Below are 20296 nucleotides of genomic sequence, written 5' to 3'. Positions count from 1 at the left end.
TGTTCAGTAAACACAATCGTGTTCGGCGTTGATAGTAGATAGGACGATAACGCCGTTTGAGCGGCCTCTCGCGGTTTCCATCTGTAGAAGTTCACTGCTGCCTGTAGCAGGCCAGAGCATGGCTCAGGCCGACCTCTCTGTTTTTACGTAAATAATTTTTTTTCTCTCTCTTCTAAATTTCTCACACTGTGTACGCGAATGTACGTTTATCGCGCATGCTGCTCGCGAATTGTGCGCGTTATTTATAATCCTGTAATGTTCAAACTAAATCAAGAAAGACTTGCTCACCTTTATGGCCTTGTATAGGTTTCATACATCTGTACAAGTGTAATGCTATTTATAGTGAGAACTAAGGGTGTGCGACTATTCGATTCGAGAACTCGCTCTTCGAAGTTGTGGAATATTTCTTTCTTTCGAATATACGTATAAACGATAAAAACATTTATTAGAGTACTTGTGCGTGCATCCTAAATTTACAGACAGGGAACTTGACGCGTGGCTGTCGTGTTGCTTCCTTTTGTCCGGTGTAAATTTAACCTGCACACTAAAACAAATCATTAACCAATAATAGCTCGGGCCAAACCGTTTTAGACACACAACGATCGATGGGTGGACGGTTCCGAAGGATTCCGATGCAAGATATCAAGCAGCACAGTGGTACCAGTCTGTCCTGAGAGAGTACGTAATAATGAGTCGCTTTTGACTGCCTATATATACGAAAATGTTCCGGTTGATTATTTCGTTAGTCTCACCTTGTTGGCGTGGCTTCATAGAACAATGTGCCGTGCTCTACTATTACACTTCTCCGTTGTACGTGCATCTGGTAACATGATGTTTCCCTTGCGTCATTACTGCCATGTTCACGCCATCTGGTCAAATGGGTGTTCCGCATCCGCCGCTATGGCCACGAGTGGCTTTGGCTAACACTACCCGGATTACACGTGCATACATAAACACCCAAGAATATGGACGTGGGAGCCGAAGCCGCCGTGGCACGTTTGGTGGCGCTATACCCACGCGTAATGCGGAGGTTGTGGGTTCGGCTCCTGCCGGCGCAAGTAGTCCTCTCGTCTACTTTCGTTTTTCCCCTTCAGCTTATCATCTCTACGGTTCAATTAAAAAACTGCAAGTGACGTCCCCCATGCTTTCCTTCACTTCATTTCATATGTTTGTAACCACACACACATGGTATATATATATATATATATATATGTGTGTGTGTGTGTGTGTGTGTGTGTGTGTGTGTGTGTGTGTGTGTGTGTGTGCGTGCGTGCGTGCGTGTGTGTGTGTGGGGGGGGGGGGCATTCCTTCGCGAGATCTGTCTTCAACGCGAAAGGTGTAATGCCTTGTATCTGCAGAAAAATGCGTAATTTGCGAATACATTTGATCGTTATAATAGGGTGTAAATGATTGGTAGCTTTGTAAGCGATAAGAAACAAAACAAACAAAAATTGATCAGGTGATCCATATGATCAGATTTATGCACACCCACAGGGATACATAAGGCGCCATAGAAAATGCATGGGGCCTAGAGTATAGGGGGGGCCAACTAGAAATTTGGGAGTATATGCTTCCGAATAGTTAGATGACTCCAGTGAACTTCCTGCGTGCTTTTTCTCTGGGGTATTGAAGTCAAGGACGTTTATCTATAGCGACAAAAAAAAATGCGAGGTGGAAATGTTTTGTCAGCTCATTATATTAATTTCAGCCGCGATTCGGCCGATGTTCTGGCCCGGGCTTTTGGTTGCGGCCGGACCGAGGGCTCGACTGATGGTGTCCCGAAGCAACGCAGGTCTCCTTTGGGAGGACCGTTTGGCGGATCTATTAGATTAATTAGTACTAGCTGCGGTTCTTCAAGGGGCAGCACGCCAACATTTGTGCTTTCCAGCAGTGTCGTCGCAATGTGGACTTTTGTCGAGTGCAGCTCGAACACAAAAACTGGTGCAGGCACGCGCACATGTATGCTGTCGGACGTGCGCGCGCAAGGTCAATTACGATCGAGTTCGACTCGACAGCCATCGAAAAAGTGCCTCGATCTGTAGTACGTGTATAAAACGTACAAGCCGTGTGCATGGAAATAAATATGCGTCGTCTTGTGCTCGAAACTATAATGGTGGCAGAAAAAGGCACGCTGGGCTTGGTGCGTGCGTGTCAAGTTAGCGCGCGTAAATGTACGTTTCGACAGCGGGCTTGACGGCGCATGCAGCTGCTTTACAATCGACGCACTGGCATGTGCGAGAGTTGACAGGCTGGCCGGCAGCTGCTCTTGCTCTGGCCAGTTGTCAAGCGGGGTTGATGCGGTAGGCCCCGCGGTGAAGTAGTGCCGCCCAGTCATATCGTATTCCTTTCTATTTGTTTGCTAACGCGAAGTCGTTCCTTAATTTATTACTCCGCGCGAGAAATGCGCGCACCTTTAAAAGCTAAGCTTTCTTTTTTTTCTGTTCCGTTCTGTATCCTGTGCAAGCGTCGGTCTGCAGTCACCGCACCCACATTTCACAACGTGAAATTACTACGTTGCTGCCTTTACTTACATATAACTATAATGTGCTTGCTGCTTGGAAGCTTATAGTTTTGTTAATTTCAATGCCCGGCTGACTAATTAAAAAAGGTAAAGGACATCTTTATCTAAAAGATGTCATTTGTGGATGGTGCCGCTGGCGTATAATTTGCTACGCGGTGAGCATCCTATCTTACGCGTCCGGTTGCGCGTTAATACAAATCACTTCTACTTTGATCTAATTTACCCCCGTCGAATATATATACGGGCGCACCGCGAACTTGGAATTTGACCCGCCGTGGTAGTTAGCGGATGTGGCGTTGCGCTGCTAAGCACGAGGTCCCGGGATCGAATCCCGGCCGCATTTCGTTGGGGCCGAAATGCAAAAACGCCTGTGTCCCATGCATTGGTTGCACGTTAAAGGTGGTACAAATTAACCCGAAGTCGCCCACTACGGCGTGTCTAAAGAAGAAGAAAGGAATTAAATTTCGTTTGGAACTTGGAAATTCAAAATTCACGCGGTGGACACGAACAGTAACATCACTGCGTTGGGGCCAATGGGTGACCTGATCATAAGCACCACAAAAAAAAAAAGAAAAAAAAAGAGACGCCAGAATCGGAAGTAGCTAACTCTCGTTCGCTTTATATCAGAGTTGGAGCTTATTATTCATTCGCCAAACCAAACTGCCGTTTCGCTAACGAGTGCCTCTCCTTACAGGCTTGTTTATACAGGGTGTTACTGTTATTATTTTTGGTTCGAGCAAAGAATAAACAAAAGTCGCAATTTCGTCCCAAAGGCGAAGGGATCAAATCCCGACCACGGCGGCCGCATTTCGATCGTGGCGAAATGAAAAAACACCCGTGGTACTTAGATTTAACTGCACTTTAAGAAAGTCAGGGTGGCCGCAATCAATGCAGAGTCCCTACGGCGTGTCTCATAATCACATCGTGGTATTGGCGCCTAAAACCTCATAATTTAATTTAAATCGATTGCGACAGCAAATTAGAGACAGCTGTACGAATTAAGGTTAGTCGTTTTATCAGCTGCATAGATTGCTGCAAACATTCGTTTACTAACTAAAATAACTACCGCGCTGTCACGCACACACAGGCAAGCAAAATGCGTCTCACTCGATGACCGCGGGCACTCGCTGCCCGAACACTGGCGCGATAAAGAGCGATAGCCGCAGCGAGCGAACTGCCCTTCGTACTGCGACTCGCTTCAACGCGAACTAAGCGGCGAGAACACAGCGCACACGAGGCCAGCAGCCCTACACCACGGTCGCTCGATGAAAACGCACAGGTGTGTGTTTTCATCGAGCGGCCGTGCCTGTACTGTACTCACCGCAGATGACTATCAAGATAGAGCCCGCGCGTGTAGACACCCCTCTCCCCCAAGCTGCCTTGCGCGCGAAGGAACACGGCGCACACTCTCCCAACTCTCCCCGCCGTCCGCCCTTGCGCTCGCGAGACCGGGCCACCACCCCTCTCCACACGCCTGCGCTTTCGCTCTTACGTACAGCACACATCGTGCGGCCGCGAGGTTATCGCACTTCGACTTTATGTGGAACATCGTCACGACGCGTACGGCGCGAATGCGCCCCGAGTGCCCTTAAAATTGCTATCGCACTAAAGTCGAAGGGAAAGGGTAGTGCAGTTCTTATTCGGGCAAATTGCCTGAATGGGCGGACATTCACGATAAATCACAGCGTCATTGTAGCTTTAGTATGAAGCTTCTCAAATTCGCTTTTTTTTTATCCGCTTTAGGGCACATGTTGCACGAAATTGAATGCCCACTTTGAAATTCGCGCGCAGTTTCTAACTCTGCGTGGCTATCGCTCGCCAAAAGTGTGAGAAACAGTGCCTCGCATGTGTACAATCTGCGACTGAGCATGTAGATTCAAATTCCTGAAGGCGCTTTGAGTCCATTGCTCTTACGGTTAGTTACTTTCCAGAAACTATATATATGATTTCCTTTGATTGTTTAGTGATGCCTCGTTTTTGCTGCCACGCGTTGTCGAGGGGTATTTCGACCAATTTGTGGAACCGTTTCGAAAATAGTCGTACTGCCCGTTCTTCGCGAGCGTTCGCCGAACACTATTCCAACGCGCCAACATGTACAATTACATACGCAGTTTTCTCAAAGGTAGGACAGCGCGCTTGAAGGTCGTGCATTCTCTTTCCTTCCCCATCAATATTACCTGCGGAACACCTCAAGGATCGATTACATCTCCCACGCTCTTTGATCTCTGCATGACAGCACCGTCAAGGCAGCTGTCCAATTCCCAACCTACTTTGTACGCCGACGACATTAACCTTTGGCGCGAAACCGAATGTCCAGGATGTACAAACAACCCTCCAAGAAGGCCTAGACACCACAGTTGACCACCTACTCAAAGCCGGACTCCAGCTTTCAGCAGAAAAGTCGGAACTCCTCCTCATGAATCGAACACAATACCAAAACAAACGCCCTGATATAATTCAGCCTATTAGGTAAACAGATACCAAAGGTGGCATCGTGCCGAATACTCGGAGTCATCGTAAATCACTACAACCATGGTAACTCCGCTATACAATATAAAAGAGATTGCGGATATCTCACACACCTACTGCGACTGATCAATAGCAAAAAACACGGACTGAGAGAAGAACAAGCAACAAAGCTCGTGACAGCACTCGCGTATAGCAGGCTTCTGTACACCGTCCTGTTCCTAACGATAACACAAACACAAACTTGAAAACTCAAATCCTCACTCAGCACCCTTCAAAAGGCCGCCCCGGGTCTACCGATATACACCTCAAATCAGCGCCTTCAACACTCGGGCCCCTCTCACACTCTCGCCAAACAGCAAGACCGAAACAGGCAAGTGCCGCGCTTGTCTTGTACGGAGCAAGGATATATGCGACATCCCTAAACGACATCCTGGTGTCAGCTGGATGGGACCCTCCCCATCCAGCTGACACCAGTTAGCCAAAGCCCTCAGTTACCCCGCAACATTGCATTTCCTAATAACATACAAAAAATGACGCCACACATACATGACTGTCGATGTCAAGCGCAAGCAAAACATCACCACGGAGACAGGAAAGTAGTGCATCATGATATACACGGACGCCACGCGCTCTAACATGGGATCGTGCGCGTGTGAAATATATATGTTATATATACACCGGGATACACAGCACCGATCACCCAAACAACTGAACCATCTTCCAACCGTCCCAGCATAGCCACTCTAGAAACTCACGCGATAATATATTGTTACGTGGTAGTGACGGTGAAGAAAGCAGCAAAATTGTTAATGACGAAACTAACTTTTTATTGGGCGAACGTGTGCCCTCAAAAGCAAGTTGCACTCAATGCACAGCGAAAACGGCGAACGTGGTCGGCGATCGTCGAAATCTGATCTGCCGGTCGAGCGCATCGGCTTTTATGCACGAGTCATCGAAGGTTCAAGAGTAATCGCCGGTGCCAGCGTGTCTTCCAGGAAGTTTACACAATTCGCGTCGCACATGCGATCAGATTACACAAGCTTCGGTGACAACAGAACCATGGATAACATTCGAGAAACTTACACGCGGCCGCGTCCCGCGCTGACGTTAACATTTGTTCGACGGTGAAAAGCGCCCACCCGAAAAAGGAAACAAGTACACGTGTTAATATGCAATACAAGAAGCCTGTCTAGTTGCTATGCACCAGTCCAATAACATCAGCATTTATACCGACTCCAGAAATCCATTCGCAACGTACAACGCCGACTACTGGAAACCCACATACATGATATTCTAATAGAATCCGGTAGCCGCAACCCCAACATTACAATCACCCTGCGTTGCCAACTGGTCGTGCTGGGATCGAAGGAAATGAGTTGCTTAATCAACCTGCCCGCGAAATCGACCTGCGGACGCCCTCGATTCCCTGGCCAAATCCTACGACTGTGGAAGACGCTGCCACGTACAAAGAGCAAATAGCTGAACACTGCAAGAACATTGGGGGAAACCGCGCTATTTTACCCCAACCTCACCCTTTCACACGGAACAGGCGCATGTCCTTCTCAAAGTTCAAACTCTCTTCACACCACTAATGCTCTACAACTTCGGATGGCGTAGCAACAGCCCATTACCCCGACTGTCCGGAGAAAAGGGCAGATGCAGAACACATTCTGTACTCGTGTAACACTGCCATTACCTCTCCTAGTTTCCCTCTCCTTCCTTCCTGGAGTGCTTGGCTGCACTCGGGCCTTAGCGGAGCAAGCGCTCTTCTTACTGGGCCTTAATGGTGGCCTTAGAGTTCTTTTTTCCTTCCTTCCTTCCTGTTCGAATGAATTGAAGCGTGCGATGAGGCACTGTGTGTCAATGGCATCACTCGACTTCCCGGCACCCGCTCCGGCTGCTCGGCCTGTCGCCCCGCCCTCCTCTCTGCTCTGGCAGCTCCCGCCTGTTTCTTAACGCACATTTTGTATAGTGAATGTGAAGTCACTTATGCAAGGGAAACGCCCCTTTTCTTGCCTGTAATTTGGCATGTCACATTTTGTAAGCGTCCTTAAAAAATCGCGCCGCTAGACAATTGGAGAGGCTACAACTGTTTCTAGCGTCTATGGCTAGACAATGCAAACTCACTCTACAGGCTCGAGTGGCGACCGCAGCACAGCCGCCTCTCAGCGCGGGCGGCACAAGAGCCTGTGGCTGCGCCCGGGGCGGTAAAAGGTTCCGTAAAAGTGCAAGTGCGAAAAGTCTTATCGCGTGCCGTTTGCTGTGAGGGAAAGTGTGCGAGGCTGTGCCGTGAAGGATGCTGGCCTGATGCGCGCAAGGAGGGTAGGCTGAGCGGTTGATAACGTGATCAAGCGCGCTCTGGGGGGGGGGGGGGGGGGGGGGTGCTCGTTGTAGGCGAGCGCACGTCTTGGCTGCGCGTGGCGCGTGCCTTATCTAGGCAATCGGCGGCGGATGCAAAGGCGCGTGCACAGTGAACTCTCCTCGCATGCCTGCTGCCTCAGCGTACCCTAAGTGAGCCCTGAAAACCCGAGCTCATTTCGTGGCTCAGCAGAGGCAAAACAGACAGTCACTTTTCTTTACTTCCACAAAGACAACTATCTCAGAATGCGATATGAATGTAATTTCATTATTTAGAACAACACAGATATAATAGCAGGGTGTCCACCAACCGAGACAACCGGGAATTTTCAGCGATTTTTGATAGTCTGGAAATACTCTGGTAAATCCTGGGGAACTTGTGCTTCTATCAGGCAAAATTAGCTGTAATTTTATTGAAAGGGAACGAAATTTGCGCTGATGCTGGCTCGAGTAATAGAGAGGAATCGTAACGAATGGTTTCTGACGCCGTGTCGTCGGCTGGAGGAGTTGCCAGTGTATAGCCAACGATCGATTTTCCGGACGCCCGATTTTTGGGACATGCCCGATAATTCGGACGGCCTCGCGGCACCGCCACGTACCCCATAGAGTCAATGTATAAGAACGTCTGAAGTTTAGAACGCAAGAACTCGTCGCCGTCCGATTTTACTGACTTTTTGCCGCGGCTACAGATCCGAAACGGCATTAATCAAAGCCACCACCGCCGCCATTTCGATTACCTCGCCGCTTCGAACCGGCGCTCTCGCACGCAGATCCACTCAAAGGCAAGCTCATTACTTTTCGAAGCGAGATCCGGATGCCTTCTTCGAACTCGCACCTATAAAGCGAGATATAAGAAGGAAGAAGTAGCATGTGTTTGTTGTGGTAAAGCTAGGGAAACGATGGAGCATGTTTTATTAGAATGTGAAGACATCCGGCGGTCGATTTAGGCACCACTGGCATCCTCGAAGCCCTTGGGTTCAGCGAGAGCAGGGGAAAAGTAATCATATCCGCAATAGAGATTAGTAAGAAGGGATTGGAAGATCGATGGAAGTAGGGAAACGACAAAAAACTGGGACGTACAAAAGCAAAGTTCATAATAGGGGGTAAGGAAATTTGGTTGTGGGAGTTCATCGTGATTTTTTTCTTTTTCTTTTTTTCTTGTTTAACCGAGGTAGGACATTAGGCAGTATAATAGCAAGAGCTTGGTGGCACAACCCACCGCCCCATTCCAAATGGGACGCTCATAATATCCATCCATCCATCCGCAATCGGCCGTAGCCACCACCACGGCAGCGCAAGGTCTAGCTGCTTCGACGTTCGCTATTAAGCTTCTTGCCGCTCGGATCCGTGATTTCCATTGATGGAATTCGCCGCTGTCAGCAGTGTCGCTGACTCCGCCTTTGTAATCCTCGCGATTGGCTTCGAAGCTCGGAAAGCACAGGGCATTGCAAATTGCCGGTTTTTGAAAGTCAGCTTCACCTCGATACAGCACTGTTACGCGGTGACACATACTCCAAGTATCGCGGTGAAGCTTAACAAGCGTGGGAATGGGCAATTGTCACGAGCCACAGTATGTATTCCTTAATTATACACGCGTGCACCCGCTGCCTCCTGTCACAGTACGAGTACCGATATCCCTAATAAGTGTACTGCAGGCCTTCAGAACTTTTTCGGGCGTGCCTATGGTGATTGGAACCCTTAAAGGGGCCCTGAACCATTTTTTATTGAAGTGGACAAATACATTTGAAGTTGAGGGTTCGACGAAAGGCCGTATTGTCGGGAGGAAACATGAACCCCATTGTGAACAAGGCTTGCATAGCAGAGCCAAAACGTCTTGAAGATCATTCATTTTTAGCATTTCTTTTTGTCAGTATCTGTCGTTTTATTGCTTCAGAAAGGCATTTGAAGTGAAAATAAGCTATTTCAGAAATACTTTCCCGCAAAAAGTACTTCAATGCATTCAGCAGAAGCGGAGTTATTGGTAATAAAACACAGCCTCTGCTGTGCTCCTGTTCATTCTTCAATGCCTTGCACTCCGAAGGCTACAGCACTGTAGGGCGAGCCCACAGCACTCCACCTTCTAAATGTCGCCATGGCGCGCAGTTCAAATTTCATTTTAGATGTTAAGGTAGAAGCCACAACTTCCGCCTTTGGTGCCTACGACGAGCTAAACATAAGCCAAACGCGGTTTCCCTCAGTGAGCCGCAGTGCGCTTAAAGGGAAGCTGAAGAGTTTTCCAGAAAAAAAATGAGTGAAGAGCTGTACGTAATGGTTTTCAACTCTCCGAATTCGAATATCGCATCAAAATTGAGCGAAAGAAAGCGCAAACAGATTTTATTTCGACGAAAAGTGCAGTAGCAGACTCGGGCAGCTCGCACGCCTCGTTTCCACCTGTGATTGGTCGGGCGCCTCGTGACGTCAACATTGGTCTTCATTTGGACCGGCCGCTGCCGACACACATGACGCATGGTGCAAGGTAGTTTGGCGCTGTGGTTTGGTGAGACAGTAATGGTAAATTTCGAGAGCTTTCGTTTCTCTGAGGAGTTCAGCATTGCTCCCTACATGTATACGTAGCCGGCCTCTCCAAGAAGCAGAAGATGCTGGTAGCAAGCAGTACTTTAGACGCGAACGAAAGCGAAGTGTTAGCATCTCCTCGTGTTAAAAACGTTCTTTGGTGGGTATGTTGTTTGCAAAGCTGTATGCAGCGATCCAGTGAATTCGTTTCCGGGCAAACAACTGTACTGTTATGTTCCTGCATGCCTCCTTGTGGAACGTAAGGAGGGATGCGATCGTCGGCATTTGTGCGCTGCCCCAAAGCTGTCGGCAATCTACACAGACGGTTTACATGCAGGAAAAGTTTTCCGGCTCTTGTAGCATGTGTAGTGGCCTTCGTCAACGCGCCATCCGCACGCTAATCGTAACCGGAGCCGTAAAGGCGGCGAATTCTGTCGACTATGTGAGACGACTGGTTTCTCTCTGCATGCGAGAGAAGGGGGAGCACAGCGTCCTGGCGTGCGCAGGCTTTCAAACACATGAAAGCTTTACACTTGTACTGCATTATGGTAGCTGCATGTTGGCTGTTTCACAACACACATCCGAATAGAAAATTAACGGCAGTTTGTAACCAAACCTGCGTCAAGGGTGGGAGATGAACATGTGCCTTCCATTCAGCATGCCAACATGAAGGAGCAAGCAATAAATCAAAATCCAGGTTTGGACGAGTTCGTGTATTCATAAGGTCTTCCAAGACCAGTTACCATCCGTCCGCCCGCACCCGGGCCGCCTTTGTGCATTCGTTGTCCCGACCTTGTCACGCTGCGTTTAGAAAGCCTGCTAGCAGAAAGTGTACTTTCACTCATTCACACCTTATTGATAAACTCTTGTAGTAATCGTCGTCAAGTGGTTAGAGCACAGCACTGCTGTTCTTGAGCGCTTGAAATTCTTTCGATTCACAGCATCCTCCCACTTAGCTGCAAGCTTCTTGTCTTGCGGGTGGAACATCGTCGTGGCCGCTGGTGTTCATGCAACCGTACGCTGCACAGAACGCCGGCATGATCAGCCCACCACTTCAACTGGTGCTGCGCACGTCACTACACTCTAAGAAAAGTTTACACACTTTGGAGTGTATATTTGCCACACAATGATAATCGTCATCTATCTTGCCCGTATTTCTTTTCTTGAAAACGCTGCGCACGTTACTTTCCTGTCGGGAATGCTGTCATGCTGATAACACGCATGCCGTTGGTTACTGGAAAGTACCGAGCTCGCCGCGTTAAAGAAAGGAAATACGGATAAGACAGATGACGATTATCATTGTGCGGCAAATATACACTCCAAAAGGGGCAAACTTTTCTTAGAGCGTACCACCCTACATGCACACAAAGGAATGCAGGCTCGAGCGAGGCAGATTATGACGGCACGCACGCAGAAACAAGCGGGGTCAGGCACGGTCGCGGAGACTGCGAAGGAGCGGAACACCAGTGCTGACGTCACTACGCCGCGGTTTCCGGTCTCCGCTCGCATCGTCAGCGTCAGCAGCAGCGCACGGCGCTCGACGGGGGGCGGAGCTACAGCGCAATTTTAACCGACGATTGCGTCGCTCCTAAGTGAAAAATCCCCCCCAGAATTTTACCTTCATGGTTTATAAGGTTCCCGCATCCATATATGAGCGTTTTATTGAATTCGACAGACTCTTCAGCTTCCCTTTAACCAAGGACTCACGGCGACACCCCGTGGTGGCTGAGGTATCTACACCATGTAGATACCGCAGCCATCTAAGGGAATGGCAAAATAAAGCATCCAGAAGAGGGTGAGGACAGGGTCCTATGTTGAAAAAAGAGCGTTTTAGAGGAAGGTGACTTCGCAATCTGCTTGTGGGCTCCACGCAGCGCGTACGACAGCAAAACTTGGCTGAGATGTTCACAGCAGCACACGCTACCTGTGAACTTTGTTATTTCACCAAGCCTGACGGGTAGTCCAGGGCCCCTTTAAGGGCAGCAAAAGATATGCATTCATTTTTGTGGACATTTCTGCGGCCCCTCGGGAGTCCCAAAAATTGGACGTTAACTGTACAACTGACCAAGAGGATGCTTCAAATGGTTCGTGGGGCAAACGCGCAGAGAGAGATGGACAATAACAGAAAGGGCCGGCGCATTGACAAATGAACGAGAAAGGAAGCATGTCGTCGCTTCTTTGAAGGCGCTTGAGCTCAAAAAACAAGGTGTTGGCTGGCACTGAGATGCAGGTGTCCCTCATCCAAGCCAAAATAAACTGTTTATATCAGTGAAACACAACTCTGAGGCATTGTGCACGGGCTGAGAGTGTGTCAGGACAGTTGAGGTTGGCTTTCCAGCTGGTGAGAGAGAATCTCATTTGTGACGAAGTTCGGGCCTCATACCAGTGAGCTTGCTATCATTTGATAGAAATAGCTCATACTATTCGAAACTATTTGTTTCTGTATCTATCTTTTTTTTATTTGTATTTGAAAATGTTTGGCTCGATGTGCAATGGCCTTTACCATTTTTTTTCGAAGATATTTTATTCGTTGTGCATTTTACTAACCCCTCCCTTCCATTTTCTTTTCAAATAAAATAAACACTCCTCCCTGCAATTCAAAGTGGATCGGACAACATGGTGTCAGCCTGTCTTGACATACTCAGGGAATTTGGAAATGCTAACTTAGTAGACACCCTGAATAGCGATCAACATACAGTGGTCTAAGGATAGGTTTTGTTTTTGCTTAAGACAATATAGTGCATTATGCTTCCGTTGTACTAGATTTATCAGTCATGAGTGGACATTCTGTAACATTTGCATTAAGAACGGTGATGATTGATTAGTTCTTTTAACCCATAATACGGTTCAATTTCGCTACTTTGGAAATTTTGTCATTTTTGGGATCTTATTACAAAATAAGTACGTAGTGTAGCTGCATATATTTATTTTTAATTTGCGAGAAACCCTTCAAAGATTTGTCAGAAAAATTTTCAGCTTTGTTGCCTTAGCTAACATTTCCCCACAAAGTCACTGATGTTGAAGTCAGTGAGAGGGGCTTGACCTAAAAGCAAAGCTTGGCAGTTTTTCAGAAAAATACTGTGGTCGACACAAATCCAAGTTTCCTTGGGTGAGTAGTTCTAATGGTGTAGGATTACCAAAAGATATTTGGCAATCTGCAATGCTTTAGTTTTTTAGTGATAAGTCTTCATATTTGTAAAATCTGCAAGTCATGAAAATTTTCTTCTCTACGGTTAGTGAATCGCAAATGTTTTTTCAAAAATCCCATGCTGCATCTCGCAAAACAAACGATTCCTTTTTGCAGACATTTGCTCCCCCCCCCCCCCCTCACATAGTATGTTTGCCGAAAACAAAGAAAATGGTCAAACAAAGATGAGGGGCGACTTTAGCAAATTTTTGCAGCGAACTGTTGCTCTCTAGTTTGTCGTCATTTTTCATGCAGCCAGCCTTTGTAGACCAACTGCTCGTAACACAATTCGTTTCAAATTTACTCTCCTATATCTCCAAAAGTTGGCTCATCATGGGACCTTCGTGCACAGAATGAATGATTCCCAGTATATTTTAATAAATGTACAATTGATCAGCTGTTCTGCCAACTGCTCTGCAGACATTTTCTCCTGAAATGCATGGAAGCTGGTAGTTCCTTGTAACGTATGTTTATTTTCTGTGTGCTGCTCAAAGCTACATGTGAGTTTGACAGCTGCACATTGCTGCAGTGCTCATTTCTTTTTCTGCGTAGAGAGAATGTCTAAAGTGCAAGCATGGAAGATGCTGAAGCCTACCGTGCACTCTAATGCCAGCTCTGGTGTAATGCAATCATGTAACTGGCGTACATTGGTGGCCTTCAACACTGTAACATGATGTCCCCCCCTTGTAGACTTTTTCATTTTTTCCATGGTGACATTGCAGTGTGTGCCATTGGGACCTAGGTGTCCTACAGTGCTGAAGATCTACAGCTCATGTGTCCTCCTATGGCTTACAGGAGTGCTGGACAAGGTCATAGTCCACTACAATCTGAGGAACGCCCAAGGAGGACTGCTGCAGACAGTGTTTGTGGTAACGTACATGCTAACAGCACCTGTGTTCGGCTACTTGGGTGATCGCCACAGCCGTCGAGTCATTATGGCTGCCGGTGTCTTCTTCTGGAGCGCCACTACTCTTCTCGGTTCCATACCACCAAAGGTACAATGCCTCAGAAATGGATACATTAGATTTAACTTGGGGATCAAGGGGCGTGGTTATAAGCATGTGCTTTTGTTTTCCCTAGTTCACTTATATAGGGGTTAAAGTGCTAAGATTTATGAAAATTGCACAAACAAAAAAGGAAAAGCTCATGGATGTGGAGACAATGAAAAAGAAACTAATAGTGGAGGCTGTAATGTAACGCTTAAGCACGAAGTTAAAGAATTAAATATATTTCAAACACATGGCACACTGTTGGCGTTACAAGACCAGGCAATGCGAGCCAAAAACTCTGCTCAGCACATAATGCCTGCCTTGAAATTTCTGCAGAAAGCCATGGTCCAAAAATTGTTTCTGAATAGACGGTTTCATTCCCCATTGTTCGAACATTACGCAGTTTTGACCTCTGCTGGGCATAAATCAGCCAAGTTAACGGCACATGTGAGATATCCTCATTCGGTTTGCCACAAGCACGTGATGATGATTCAGAGTGTCGTGTGTTGTGTTGGAAGTGGTTGTGGAAGGCCAGACCTTGCCAAAATGAATGTTTCTGTGTCTCTTGGTAGGTTGACATAAAGCGAATTTTAGCTCGTGGTCTTCTACATACAGGTACAGAACACATATTTTTGCTGCATCGTGATGCTCAGGGGTGCTACCCTCCTCTGTTGTCATGATGTGTCATTTATTTATCTGCATGTACTAGGGTTCAAGCTCAAGCAATTCTTTATGAAGTTGTTTGTATGCTCTGGCATTAAAGCACCATATGCAGAAAGGCCATACGGCAAAATAGACGGGTAGCTGATGCAATTGCTTGTGTCTGTTTGTCTTTTGTTTCACCATATAATCTTTATTCCGGCACCTTGTGCTTTGCACTAAGTTTTAATCTTAAAAATGGACAAGAACAAACAACATAATTTATGCCCACCCTTTAGAAAGTGTTTATTAGAAGAGCTTGAACGTTTGGCTGGTTGACAGCGTGGGAAACAAGGCAGATGCACGACAAGGCAACAGACACTCCAGGGAAAGTTGGTGATGTGCTTGTAATGCATGCCGTAGTGCTTTTCGTATTTAGTTTCACAGTGCTTACTTCAATGGCAAGTGTAGATATTCAGGTGTGACCACTAGCCAAACAGCTCGCAACACAGTCATGCCATAGACTTGCTAGAAAGTGGAACAGTTTGGGAGAAAAAAAATCAACCTGAGGAATCAAAACTGTACTGTAAATTTTGAAACAAATGCATGCTCGAACTGTGGAGATAACAAGAAACACATCAGCTTCTGTAAACAGATTGCAAGAGCATTGGTGGGCATAAATTTCATCTGTACATGTATGATGTTATTCCTCACTTGCCAATTTTACAAAAATCAGAATGCCTGAGATTGCTTTGAGGATGAAATCAATAGTCTCCCTCTAAAAAATTAGTATGCGTAGCAGTACCACTGCCCAGCATAACCAGGCGCAAATGCTGTTCCATGTGCTGTGTTGCTAAGCGGCTTAGCAGTGGGCTTCTGGTGATACGAGCATTCATGCAACATTCATGCATTCTTGCATTGCCTCCTGCTACTGGTGTCACTGCAGTCACTGGCTGTACTTTTTGAGATGGTTGTAGATTGTGTGGCTGGGCATGTGCAGGAGTTTGCGGTGTTTGCTGTGCTGCGCGCCCTGGTGGGCGTTGGGGAGGCCAGCTACTCCACTGTGGCCCCAACAGTCATAGGGGACCTCTTCTCAGGACCACGCCGAAGCAAAATGTTGGCGGTCTTCTACTTTGCCATCCCCGTCGGCAGGTGAGTGTTTCTTGCTCTCTCTTCACTTTGGCTGGACTAGATTAGGTCACGTTAATGGGCTAGACCGTTGCTCCCAAAATTGTGGTCTGCTGACCCCCATAGGTTCTCAAGAAATTTCAGGAGGAGTTACTTGGGTACTGCTGTAGAGGTGCACAGGGTACATAACAGCAGTCCTTGAAACATCACAATGCTACTTTGAAGGCCTTGGAAGCGAGAGACAAATCCCAGCACGTACAGCTAGCACTTCATCGTTGTTTGAGAAGTGACCAATGCTCAAACGGAAATTTCAGGAGGAGTTACTTGGGTACTGCTGTAGAGGTGCACAGGGTACATAGCAGCAGTCCTTGAGACATGAAAATCCCATTTTGAAGGCTTTCAAAGTGAGAGACAAACCCCAGCATGTGCAGCTAGCAATTCATCGTTATTTGAGCAAGGACTAATGCTGTCATTACTAGTTGAGCAAATGAGTTCTCAATATATATCGTTCTAAATATATGAACATAATGTTATTTTAGCCCTTGAAACTGCTTTGCCAGCACCCTTGAAGCCCTTTGGAACCCTTGAAGTTTTCGAAAGGGTGCATTAGACCTTGGTTTCTGCTCCGACAGTCATCAGCTTTTGAAAACACAAGTGAGACATCCAGTGAGGATTATCCTAATCTACCTGTGTGAAGCTGCATTCTTAACATTCTTGGAACTAAATCCAAATCAAATTGAAAGCAAGAAACAGGATCAAAATTGGACAAGGCACCTATTACAGTTTTCAGCTGAGTTTGACATAATTAGTCTGTTTCCAAAAAGCAACACCACCTTTCTTGTTGAGTGTAAGGTATGGATGATGTGTAGAAGTCATACCAAATGTAATGAGCAACAGTATATTTTTAATTAAATTGTTAAAATATGTTGTTGAAATGAAAAGTGAAATGTGTCATGCTGGGTGCATTTTCTCATCCTCTGATAGACAGCCGTTTCCTGTATTAGCACTTTTATTCTTATTCGGAAAGGTAAAAAAATTCTGCTTTGGAAGAACCCCATCCAACCCATTAAATACATTAATACACTTTAGAGGAGTAGAATTTTCGGCCAGTCGAGGATGCACATTTGACATTGGTGAAGCACCGTCTGCGGTGGCGTAGCGGCTATGGTGTTGTGCTGCTAAGCATGAGGTCGTGGGATCGCATCCTGGCAGCAGTGGCCGCGTTTCAATGGGGGTGAAATGTAAAAACACCCGTGTCCTGTGCATTGAGGACACGTTAGAGATCCCCTGGTGACCAAAATTAACCCGGAGTTTCCCACTCCTGCTTGCCACATAATCGAATAGTGGTTTTGGCACATAAAACCTCAGAATTCAATTCAGTTACTACGGTGAAGCGTGATAGGCATGACAAATTTTTTTATTTTCGCCCATCTATCGTGCTTCACCATAGTCAACCATTAATACACTGTTGCCTTGAATGCCTATAAGGTCGCATAGTTTTCTACTATAGTGTTACGTTTTACAAGTGCAAACAAATTAAAATATAAACATGTCAGATAAGGCCTGCTGGCTGGATGCTAAAAAGCCTTTATTTTTCTTGTCTTTTTCTTCCCAATTTCCTCAAATATACCTCTTGTAAGCCAAACTTTTGAGTAAAGAAATGTATTTAATTTCACCTTGAAGTCTTCTTTCGCATTTTGTTGAGCATTCGAAAATAGTACATTTAGTGAGCATTAGTTGCCACAGGTTAAAGCCATGTGGGGGTACTTAAATTCATTTACGACAGCTCTGCAGCGTAAAGTTGACGTCATACAATGTGTTTCAGCTGTGCCACTTTCACCTTCAACAGTATGATGTGTCATATGTTCTGCTGAGACTTTTGAGACAGCTTGTTCTGCAGAAAGGGAAGGGACAGAGAGTCAGCTTTTATTGATGCCAGCAATCACAAGGGCAAACGCAGCCTCCCTCTGCCTAGCCGACGGCCGAGATCCCCTGGGTCTCAGCAGCAGCCTTGGCTAGCTGGACGGCCCAGACCTGGTCTCGCTGGTCTGAGCTGAGCAGCAGGGTCTCCCACTGCTGCCGGTTTTGAATTTTACAGCCTTCGAAAGAAGCCACCTTTGAGCATGCCCATAGAATGTGTGGCAGATCCGCCCTACCCTTACATAATTTACCTTGATCATTGTATTGCCCTGAATAGAATCTGCTGCAGGTCACCAGGTTAGGATACATGTTTGTTTGCGGGAGGCGCCGGGCTACCGCCTGTTTCTTGGTTAGCTCTGGATGAGGTGGTGGGTACCGGGCCCTTTCCAGCCAATAGTAATTGGTGATTTCTTTGTAGCTGACCATGTGGTCTCCTCTTGTTCCTGGCGGGGCTGGCTCACTTCCTCGGCAAGTAGGTCCTCAAGCTACGTTGTGAGCTACCTTGTTGCCAGGGAGAGAGGAGTGCGCAGGCACACAGATAGTTTGGATTGTCCCATGATGGTGGTTGCTGTTGCTTCGAATTTTGAGCACCTCTGGTGAAATGTGGCCTTTTGCGAAACTATGAACTGCAATCATTGAGTCGCTTATGAAAATTCTAGCTTTGGTGAAGGCCACTGTTAATGCTATTGCTGATCCTCCCCTACTTCGGCGTTGTCCGTTTTCGTGGTTTTGCTCGCTAGGGGTTCTCCGTCCGTGTCTACCGCTACGATGGCCATCCGTTTGCGTTCTCTATATTCTACTGTGTCTACGTAAACTATGCCCTCCACATCATGGTATTTGCGCCCAATGTGGCACGCCCTTGCCACTTGTCGCTCCTTGTGGCGCACCCAATGCACATTCTTTGGCAGTGGAGGAATTTTAAGGTTTCTCCTCATCTCTAATGGAATGCCGAGTTTCATGCCATGTTGTGCTTTGTAGTAAATGTTTAGTTTCCGTAGAATGTGCCGCCCCGTGGGGCTCTGTGTGAGTCTTTCCTATTGGATGGTGGTGTGCACCTAGATTAGTTCGTCAGGCATGTTATGTAGCCCCCATTCTAAGAGTTTGTCGTTGGGGGTTGTGACTGGGATGCCAATTGCCTGTTTGAACACTTGTCTGATGATGCATTCCATCTAGTTTTTTTTTTTCCGTACCAAATGTTAGGTATGGTGCCACATAGACGACACAGCTGGTGACGAAGGTCTGCACTAAACAAATTGGGCTGACCTCCCTCATGCCGTAGTGTCTATTGGCAATCCGTTTGATTAGTCTGTGTTTGCTGTGCGCTGTTCTCTAGCACAGTGATTGCATCGAGGTTTCTGCCTTCCGCATGCAACCTGAGTCCTAAGACTTTGATCTGATCTACGATAGGTATCGGGCCCCCATTCACCTGGATGTTAATGTTCAGTGTTCCTCCGTATTGTTTCCTGGTCGTAGGGTACACCAGCAGGAGTTCGGACTTTTGCGAGGAGATACTGAGCCTCCTCTCCACCGCATAGCATTCAACGGCCTCCGTGGACTGTTGGAGAAATTTATCTAATAAATGGCAGAGAGGTCGGCCTGATATTGACTGCTCTAGCCTGCTCCTCTGCGCTGGTATTTATTTGTTTAATTTCAATACTGCTGCTTTCAATTTAGAGCACAGCAGGTGGGCATACAAGAATATGAAAGTAAAAAAGATGTGTCACAAAAAGGCAACATACAATCACGTCAAGTGTGCTGAACAAAAAGAAAGGAACAACGGTTATTATGGACAAATGTTGCAACAAATAGACATTGGTTACATAAATAAAGACAATACACTTTTACACAAATACATTTTGGCACTGTTAATTCGAACTTACTGAAGGCAGGTGGGCATAAAACGATTTGAAAAAGCAAAGCATGTATGACAAAAGGGGTTAACATACAATCAGATTGCGTCTAATTAACAAAACAGAAAAAGGAAAAAGCTTGAAATGTTTAGTAATAGTCAAGCGTTTCCACCAGCAAACATTGGATACATAATTAAAGAGAACACATTGTTAGGTGAATCCATTTTGGCATTGCACACATGCATTTACAGTAGGCAGTGTTTTCATGCCATGATATGCACTGCAACTTCCCATTGCACAACTCAGTAAAAAGACGAAATGAAACAAAAAAAATTGAGTGCAAGGAACTGTATAGAAAGAAGAATAGGGGCTAGCAGTGCCACGGGAATGCTATGAATGCTGCAAAGGGATGCACTGATTCGGCAGTGCCACGGCTGCAAACTGAACACCGTAGGTTCACATTGCACAAGCTAAAAAAATAAAAATAAATGAATAACTAAATAAGTTAGGAATTGGCAGAAATCCAAACATTAAAATGTACTGTCCAATAAAGAATAAGTGGATGATAGCAGCGAAGTGGGAATGCTGCAAACAGTGGTTCAGCGTGGCCATGACATGTGCATGCATGTCTTCTGGTCTCCTGTCGCAGCTTCCATTGTGACAGTGAAGGCTGAGAATGAGTCGATAATCGTGACAAATTGGGTGAAGCTGCTTCCACCAC

General features: G+C 46.5%; 1 protein-coding gene across 3 annotated transcripts in view; it reads left to right on the top strand.

Moving 5' to 3' along the window:
- Positions 1 to 20296, top strand: part of LOC126524481 (protein spinster-like) — a 101734-nt gene that overhangs the window by 34467 nt on the left and 46971 nt on the right. For all 3 annotated transcript variants that reach the window (XM_050172793.3, XM_050172792.3, XM_055067329.2), the window contains exons 2-3: positions 13845 to 14044; positions 15678 to 15829. In XM_050172793.3, the coding sequence (XP_050028750.1) occupies positions 13845 to 14044; positions 15678 to 15829 (352 nt within the window). The remainder of the gene's footprint in view (positions 1 to 13844; positions 14045 to 15677; positions 15830 to 20296) is intronic.

The sequence above is a fragment of the Dermacentor andersoni genome, chromosome 3, assembly GCF_023375885.2.
Source record: "Dermacentor andersoni chromosome 3, qqDerAnde1_hic_scaffold, whole genome shotgun sequence".
In the NCBI taxonomy this organism is placed as follows: domain Eukaryota; kingdom Metazoa; phylum Arthropoda; class Arachnida; order Ixodida; family Ixodidae; genus Dermacentor; species Dermacentor andersoni.
This window is presented reverse-complemented; position numbering and strand designations above follow the sequence as displayed.